The sequence below is a fragment of the Nelumbo lutea genome, chromosome 4, assembly GCF_056320005.1.
Source record: "Nelumbo lutea isolate HS-2025 chromosome 4, American lotus-T2T, whole genome shotgun sequence".
Taxonomy (NCBI): Eukaryota; Viridiplantae; Streptophyta; class Magnoliopsida; order Proteales; family Nelumbonaceae; genus Nelumbo; species Nelumbo lutea.
In genome coordinates this window covers 33,521,136-33,530,565 of record NC_142687.1, presented here as the reverse complement: position 1 = coordinate 33,530,565, position 9,430 = coordinate 33,521,136, and the positions used below count along the sequence as shown (strand labels likewise).

Below are 9,430 nucleotides of genomic sequence, written 5' to 3'. Positions count from 1 at the left end.
CTAAGAATGGATTAAATAAATCAATTGCAAATTATAGGAGTGTATTAATAAAACACAAAGTATAGGAAGGATTTTAATAAATGATCTTATGATATATAACACTTTTAATTTTTATATATATTTTTTATTTTTTATATGTATACATTTTTTCAATTATATGAATTTTGGCTAATTATCGAACTTGAATTAAGCAAAATTTGAACTCATGTTTCGAACGCAAATTCAGACCTCATATTTTTTATGCCGAGCTGACCAAATGGTCAACTCGGCTCAAATCCACAAATGACCTCAAATTGAGACCACAAGGACAAGGACCACAACAATGCGTCCAAACTCCAAAGCCCAAAGGCCATAATTTCACAGGGGCTAAAACCACGGGAGCAACTGATTTCACCTCCGTGTCATTCATAGGAATCTCCCACTTTCCCAAACTGCCAAATTCCGAATCTCAATCCAATAGTCAATGGTAAGTTGGTGACCCCACCAAAAGCTTGTCTTTTATCTCGATATCACAATTTCTTAATTAAGTCCACTCTTAACACAAGGCCAAAAAGTTTTTGACCGTGAACCGCCGAGGTCTTTCCTATAGTATTAATGTTAACGGTTATAAATTTGTTATGCCATTCTGTCCTCCTTCCATCTTAAACATTCTCTTAAATTTCTCATGGGAGTCTCCCTCCACCCCTGGACCCTGGTGTGTCAATCACGCCACGTGGCTACACTCAGAAGATAAAGACCCCTACCCGAGCCCGAGAAAAACCTCCTCCAGCTCCAGCCGCTCCGCTTTGGTGCTTGTAAATGGGTCCCACAGTATAAGCCCAGCCAAGCCAAGAACTCTCTCTCTCTCTCTATATATATATGCGATGCATGGAATCAGGATCCACGCTGACCCACTGAGACACAGGTAAAACAGTTCTAACGTCATGATGAAAAGGACGGTCATGATGGTGACGACGATAATGAAGATCACTAACAAAAGTTGCCCACCTGCAGCTTTTCTCACTGAAAAAAGTCAACGCCAACCTCGCGCACTCACAGTACATGCTTTATGGCTTTTGTGCGGTTTTTCCTTCCGCGTGTTCCCTATTTGACTGCATGTACCTGGCCTGCAGCCTGCTAATGTGCACCGACCTCCTCCCAGAGTGGCAGAAGTGCATTATTTTATTATTTATTTTATTCCAATCCACGGCCTTTACTTGGCAGTTGCTTAGTGCGCAGGTTAAGGGACGTAACCTCCTCCAGTCATCCTCCTTCCCTTTTCTTGCATTCTCACTCTCCTTCTTTCCCTCCTGCTCTTTCTCTCTATATATTTAGAGAGAGCGAGAGCGAGAGAGTGAGAGCATCTTCTTCACTTCTGAGTAATCCATGGAGGGTCTTCCAGCTGGTTACCGTCCCAACGTTGGTGTTTGCCTCATCAATTCTGAGAATCAGGTACTCCGCTCTGCTCTTGTTCTTGTTCTTGTTATTGTTTTGTATTCATGCAGATATTAATAAATAAGTTATTTTTGGTAGACTTTGGAACCCTAAGTTTCATCTCTTGGGGTGAATGATCTGTATGTATGCTTTCTCTTTGGTTGCTTTATTAGATAATTTCTAATTTCCAGTGACACGGTTGGTATTAGTGGAATAAACTTGTCTTTTTTTTGGTTGGTTTTGAGATGGAGAAACAGGGAATTGACTGTAAGAGGTTCAAAATTTGTAATATGAACAGTTTTAAGATTGTTTTAGCAATTTGATCGAAATAATCGATCTTTAGGTGTGATTTTTGCTGGTGAACCAGGTGCAAAACTAGAGCAATATGATTGGAAACGTCGTTAATGGAATTAAGGAAATTGGTAAATATACTACTTGTTTCATTAGTTTTAAGAGCTATAAGTTAGATGACTTTAGGAATGGGAGTGAAATAACTGATTATTGAGTGCAATCTATTGTCAAACTAGAGCTGTCGAGTGCAATATGATTAGTAGAGTAGGAGGGGGAGTCAATAACATATATAAATAGCATTTACTTGACCAATTTTAAGAGTGAACTTAGAGGGTTTTAGGAATAAGAGTGGAAGAATAAAATCTTTAAATCTGAGTTACTATCAGATTGGGTGCGAAAGCAAAACTAGAGCTAGTGTAGAAGGAGGCAACTAAACACTTAATGCTATTAATTTTGTGCCAGAAAGAATTGGAAGCATAGATGACAAGATATTGTATGCTGGTACATATCCTCTTAAAGATATTTCTTCTCCAGGAAAAAATATTTATAATCTATAAAAATGGAATTATTTAATGGACTGGACTATTATCAACTAATAGTTTTATACCAAGTAATCACAGTCTTTGATCCATTCTAAGAAGGAAACCAGCATAATGGTGAAAAAATGTTTCCACTGAAAAGCTTGGGCTTATTAAACCTTTGAAAATGAAGTAAGTAGTTGTTTCCAGTTATGATTTTTTCTCTTCATAAAGTGATACTTTTCTATATTTCCCTTTTCCACAAATTTGTAGGTCTTATTGTGTGATTATGTGGTTCACCATAGTAGTCTTCTGTTGTTTCCTTGTAGGTTTTTGTGGCTTCAAGGTTGAATGTTCCTGGAGCATGGCAGATGCCTCAGGTAAAATATTATGTATTCTTCAAAGCAAATGTGATTTGTATATACTTATAGAAAGAAGAGCTGGTTTAAATTCAGATACAATTCAGAGCTAGTAAATTTCAGAAAAAGGTTATTTAGTTTCAGTTATTGCTTAAAGAAGCATCGAATCCTTGTTTCCTAAGAAACGTGTTCTTTTATATGAGAGGACATTATACACATTGTCTCAAATATTTTACAGCTATTCAAAGGTTCAGGGCTGTTTCTATGTCATACACCTGCAATATAGACATATCTATGATATTTTACAGCTAGGAGTATGGATTCCTGTTAAAGAACAACCACATGCATGCCTCTTATTGTGGTGCCTAGGTCATGGGGGATGCCTTTTTGGCTTTGCATTGCTATTCGGCTACCATGTTCTGAATTTTCTTTGATTTCGGAAAACAAATTTCAAACATTTTGGTATGAATCTCCATGGAAAAGAATCTCTGCATCATGGACTCTGATCAAAATCTTGAGATTGTTTTCTGTTCTCCTTTTGCTTGTTTGACAATGTTTTGAATATGGTGACTAAGAACAAACTTCTAAATCTTCTAACAGTATCAAACATGTAAATTCACTTTTACATTGTCAATTTAGGGAGGTATAGAAGATGGTGAGGAACCAAAATCTGCAGCTGTCAGAGAGCTACGGGAAGAAACTGGAGTAGTGTCAGCTGAAATTATTGCAGAGGTTAGTTCAAAAAGTGGTTTTGTAATGATGCATCATCTATACTAATGATTTTATGTATAGTTTGTATATTTGTCTAATTCTCTCTCTGGAGGTGGGGGGTAGGGGTGGAGATAGATGAATGCAACAAAACCATTTTGAAAAATATAGGGTGTTAAATCAAGCAATAAACTTCAATAGTGGTAGAGATTCTAGAGAAAGAAAAGAAAAGAATTATATCCATGTTGGTGTGAATTTCTGAAGAATAAGGAAAGCTATAGCACGAGAGTATTAGTAATTATGGATTATTGGTGGTATTTTAATGAACCGTATGAGCATATAATGAATAAATGAAACCGATACTTTTGACAAACAATGATACACACAGAGGCATGCATGTGTTAATGCGGTTACAACTTGCAAGATGAAATTTATTAGAGGTATTTAAAAGAATTAGAAGTTCTAGATACACAAATAATAGTATGGACAAGGTTTGAGAGCTTTCTCCTGAAGAATCATACGGGCTGAGAGTTTTGATAAGGAAAGAGAATATTCATTTCAATCATTCTCCAAGTTTGAATCAATTTTACTATCATAGCCGTATTTGTAAATGTTGGTCTAAGTGTATTTCTGTCCCTATGGAATTGACATATATTTTGGAAGTTTCAAAACTAAGGGAATTCTATGAAACCATAAAAGTTAACAACTATATTACATTAAAAGTCATCCATATGATCATAATAACAATTTGGAATAAGATAGGGTAAAGTTCATAGTAGGTTATACTTGTTATGCAAATGACAAAGATTCCTAGCATCAAAATTAATATCACACGCTTTTTGCTTGGTGTAATCCATATTTTTCAAGGCGCCAAGGCGAGGCTAGGTGATAGGGGGGGTGCCTTGTTGTCCTAGTGTAGTTCCCTAGGTTCCATAACCATCTAGAAAATCAAAATTTTATGAGAAGAAAACGAACAAAGGAAAGAAAATTCAAAAAGTATATGGACTGAACCCTTACTTTTGTTATAGGAAAAGAAGAAAAGAAAATGTGGAAGAAGAAGAAAATGTGTTGATTAGACAAAATTTTAAGTTCTTCCCTTGCTTATTGGTTCAGGTTTTGAAATCTTTGAGGGTTCAGTCAATGATCAAAATTTCGATATGATATGCCCCATATTGGGTGTATTGTATTGTATCTTTGGGGTCTCAATACACATGTTTACAGGCGTTTTCGAGGACCCTTTTTTTTAAATTATATATATATATATATATATATATATATATATATATATATATATATATATATAAATGAAATTGAAAACCAAAGAAATAAAAAAACAGGGGGAGTATTGTTATAAGTACCGATACAACTCTGCCGATACATAGAAGTGTATCGATACTTTGAACCATGGGTTCAATACAGCAGTTAGCAATGTTTGTATTGATTAAACCCTAATGAATAAGAAAATTACAAAAAGAAATTAGTATATGAACACATAAAATGAATATTCTAGTTTAACAATATCTATTTTATAATTATAATGTCAAAAAATTAAAAATAGAAAAGTATTTTATAACATAGTACAGAAAACTGCTTGGCAACTGGGCGAGGCGAGCCTCCAAGGTCGCCTTGTTGCCTCGGTGCCCGCCTAGACGTTGCCTTGACAACTATGGTGTAATCTGAGCAATAAAATGCAAATAGTTCATTCAACTTGTATTACTTGGTTTCAATTTTGAAAAGCCTAATGGCGCTTTTCTTTTGACCAGAAACTAGAGAAATTTCAAAAAAAAAGAAGAAAACTATAATAAAAATGTATAAGACACAAATGGAAGACAAATAGAAAACAAGCCCAACCAATGACCCAACCTCAACCTTCCTTGGAGTCTACCCAGCATCTACTTTCTGGTTTTTGTTTTATGGAAATATGAATTTTTGCGCATTTTTTGAAGGGTAATAGTCTATCAGTCCAAGTATCTAATACAAGTTTCATAGCAATGACTTCAAGGGAAATATTCTATTAACTTATACTCAATGCAATCTCTGAAGACTGAATAATGTACGAAACACTCAGCATTTGCTACACATCCCTCCACATGTTGGCTTAAAAAAGTGTGCTGGAAAAAGATTATGAATGGGCTTTTCATGATTCTGATAAAGTTGTGTATTGGCAGGTTTCCCATTGGTTGACATATGACTTTCCTCCTGCAGTGAAGGCCAAAGTTAACCGCCTGTGGGGAGGTGAATGGCATGGGCAGGCTCAGAAGTGGTAAGTTATATTCTTCTTTAGACAGTATCATTGTATCCATGTTTCATTTTCTCATCATTGACAAGAAAAATGAAGACAATGACAAAAGCTTTATTGAATTGGCATTCTATTTTTATCGTTTTTTTTGTGAATTAGTTTTTTTTTTTTTTTATTCCCTTGATATTACCAAAATTTCCTGCGTCACTCATAATGCACATTTCATAGCCAAATGTCTCTAACTGTGACTATTGCTGGCACTTTTAGCAGCTTCACTGAGCTTATTACAAGAATTTTATCTTCTTGATTTCCAAAGTAGATATCTATGGTTTTTCTTAAGCCTTAAGAGCAGTTTGTTATAATTTAGTCCACTTGTTCTGTTAATTGGTTTGGTAGGTCAGTTCCCCCTTGTGCATATTCAGCCATTGTACCTTGTCTGTGCTCATTTTAATGTTCCTAATTGCATCTGAATATTACTTAGTATTTTATTTCGTTGTGATAAGGTTATCTATGTTGAAATGTTCAGTGGAAATTTCAAACTTATTATATCAATTGTTAGCACAGAGAGCTGTATGCTTGACTGTTATTATGTGTATCCCATCATGCATAACTCATTCATCTCTATTTTTCCAAATCAGTTCAGAATGACTCTTTTACTGTTTCTCAATCTTTCATTTTGCATGTTGGCCTCTGCTAGCCAGGTTGCTTAGTGGAGGAGTCTAAATGACCCAAGAACCCTCTGCGTTGCAATATGGTTGAGGCCCCCAAACACACCACTTCTTCCTTCAATTTCCTTGTATTCATGGAGCAAATTCAGTTTTAACTTTTAACCCCTTGCCACATGGGCAAAATAATCCCTCCTTTGGAGGCTATTTTTTAATTATAATATTGAAAATTTGCACAGTTTGTATATCTTGGGAAAAGCTCCACTACAAGGTGGCATATAGGGTTGGCGTAAACCAAGGGAATAAACACATCAAAAGAGTTCCCTGGGCATGGATTTTAAATGGTGGGAAATGATTTGAGGGTCCATAATTAACATTGTATATGACACTAAAGTCTAAACAGAGTGGAATGGCAGAACAGGATTCCTGTAACCTACCGCATATATATAATTGGGACAAGGCTTTCTTAAGTTGAGTTGAGATTCCCTTATCCATGAAACAATACATCTAGTAAGATCCCTGATTGACCTGATTACAACCTTTTTTTTTTTCCACATATAGGATTGCTACATCTAGTAGAATGGAAGAGATAACTATATGTAGGAGATATTGAGAAGAGTTGCAACTAAAAGTGAATTTCTAAAATCTACCATGATGATGAGATCTTTGGTGCTAAATGTCCAAAGTTGTTTTACAAAGCAATTAGGATGCCAAATTCTTTCGTGCATTCTTTACTCTTGAAGGTGTGGTGGATGCAGAAGACCCTAATGTAGATTTGGTATTTGTGGATATAGAAGAGAAAATCCCTATTGGCTGTAGTAAATTCCTCAAACATAAAAAACGTTAGTTTCAACAAAAAAAAAAAAATGTGGTATGCTATTTGTCAACCATGTCAAGATGAAATTATGTCAAATTGTTTTAAGAAGCATTTTAAATGAGTACATCAAGGATTTTATAAAAATACACAAGCATGTAGATGTCTAAACTAACTTATTCAGGATTTTGAATTAATGAATATGGTTACACTCATTTTCATTTTAGTGATGAGCATAATGACTCCATTTAAATGATGAACTTGTGCATCCATGTGGTAAAGGAAAACCAGAACGAAATAATTTTTTTTTAATGTGGTTGAAAAAATCTCTCCAAGGAAATTCATGCAAATTTGCTTAAATCTTCTTGGGGAATTTTCAGAGTGAGGGGATTCGAGGCTGAGTCAAGCTTGGAATTGATAACAGCTTGTCATTTGAGAGCAAACTCAAAGTAACTTCAGTTATATCCTTCCTGAAAAACATACCAACATTATTTGGGATGGATATTGAATTCATCAAGATCCCATATATGGTTGGGATAAGGCTTAGATGATGATTGAATTCATCAAGGCCAATAATCAGCATTTACTTCCTTTTTCAGCCCTCCCCAGCCACTACAATGAAAAGACATTAAACTGCTCTTATTTGGAATCTGAATTGATAAATAGTCACTGCTTCAGTTTTAGTTACATCTGCAATACATTATGTTTTATTCTTAGTTCAAGACAAAATTGATTACTAACAAAATTTACAAACTTAAGTTTGCACTGTGCATGCCATCCAATTTTCATTTATTTATGTTGAAGAATTCTTTGCATTTGAGTGTTATATGAGTCCCCGAAATGGGAGACTCTAAGAAAAACCCTTGAGTGAAGTGCTTATATGACATTAATTGTGAAGAATTAAGTTTTTAAAACAACCATATTTTACTACATAGGATAGGAGGATAGTGGATAGATGGCATACCCATATCATGGTAAAATATTGAAAATGCTGTATGCATGTAACTTAGTTTCAAGCATTGCTGAAGTTATTTATTTATTTATTTGATTTTGACGAGTAACTGAAAGAATTTTATTAATATTTAAAATAAGTACAAGATCAAATCATACACTCTGTGGAGTAGTTAGAGTTGGCTAACACCCACCATAAAACAGAAAACATAAACAGATCACAGCAATACATCACTAGACCCCAGTACATGTTTTCCCTTGTGGCCTCTTGTTTTGCCAATCCATTTGCAGATCTTGGTATCCAGGTTACATTTGCTCTCAAAGCTCAGTTTCGAAAGAGTACAAATACAAATATGTACAGCACAAATACATACAAAATAATATAAAATGCAAAGTTTTGTACTCTACAAATTTGTATTTGTACTCCTTCCAAACTGAGCCCAATTCACACATGATGTTTTTAATCTCTCCTACAGCATATCTATACTTCCATTGTTCTCCTGGCTTCCATATCTATACATTTGATGAAGTTGATATATGTGGTTTACTTGATGCCTTTTTCTTACTATACGAAATATTACACATTATCTACTTTTGTGTTAGTAATTATTATGTGCATTTCTGCATTTTGGCAGGTTTCTCATGAGACTAACTGGAGATGACAATGAGGTTAACTTGGCAAATGGTGAGGTTGACCCTGAATTCTCAGAGTGGAAGTGGGCGAGTCCCGAAGAAGTAATTGAGCAGGTATGCCGAAAAAGCATCCCCTTCAGGGTATTTTCTCAAGTCTTACTGTTATCTGAAAACCTTTTTGGGGCATGGGGATAATTGATGCAGGCAGTGGATTACAAGAGGCCAACATACGAGGAAGTCTTAAGAACCTTTATGCCTTACTTCAATGGAAAAGAGACAGCCTAAATGTAAATCAACGAACTGTACAGGTGATGGTTAGGGCTTTCATCTGTCCCTGTGGTTGAACTAGCATAGTAAAATTTGGACTAGTGTAACTTTGTAAATGGTATGGCATTGCAGTTTTTGAACTAGAGTTATTGTTTAGAAGTAGAATTGCTTTTGGGATATTACTTGGTTTGTTGTCTGTTCCCCGTCAGTGTCCTAAGAAGTTGTTTGCCACCTTTGGAAAAAAGTTTCAAGGAATAGCAGTAATTTTTCCTGAATTTAGTCCAAGAGGAATGCTAGTAAAGAACGGTTTTGTGTCTCTTGGACTATTCAGACCACAGACATGGTAAGACCCATGAGACCTCAGGCAAAGTTGGACATATCTTTTCATGGTCCCACCTTATCAATACAACAGAGAAATACAGGTGCTGCACATAAGGTCATTGTGTTTGCTAGCAATGCTCTTCAGTTAAGCGAATGCAAACACAAGAAAATTTACAAGAGATGAATTCCAAATCTTGAGTTGATTCCTAATGCGGCAAGCATTTAACAGTGTGGAACTGTGAATGGTGAAC

The 9,430-nt window shown here is 35.3% G+C and overlaps 1 protein-coding gene across 1 annotated transcript; it reads left to right on the top strand.

Annotated features, from left to right (window-relative positions):
• Positions 1–638: 638 nt before the first annotated feature.
• Positions 639–9,133, top strand: NUDX25 (nudix hydrolase homolog 25). The gene is made up of 6 exons (XM_088984288.1): positions 639–1,431; positions 2,552–2,602; positions 3,221–3,313; positions 5,458–5,552; positions 8,594–8,705; positions 8,796–9,133. The coding sequence occupies exons 1-6, from the start codon at positions 1,366–1,368 to the stop codon at positions 8,874–8,876; spliced, it is 498 nt and encodes a 165-aa protein (XP_088840414.1). The 5' UTR covers positions 639–1,365; the 3' UTR covers positions 8,877–9,133.
• The last annotated feature ends 297 nt before the right edge of the window (positions 9,134–9,430 follow it).

Coding starts and splice junctions, on each gene's coding strand:
- NUDX25 (XM_088984288.1), top strand. CDS start 1,366: ATGGAGGGTCTTCCAGCTGGTTACCGTCCCAACGTTGGTGTTTGCCTC. Junction 1,432..2,551: donor TCATCAATTCTGAGAATCAG/GTACTCCGCTCT, acceptor GTTTCCTTGTAG/GTTTTTGTGGCTTCAAGGTT. Junction 5,553..8,593: donor CATGGGCAGGCTCAGAAGTG/GTAAGTTATATT, acceptor GCATTTTGGCAG/GTTTCTCATGAGACTAACTG.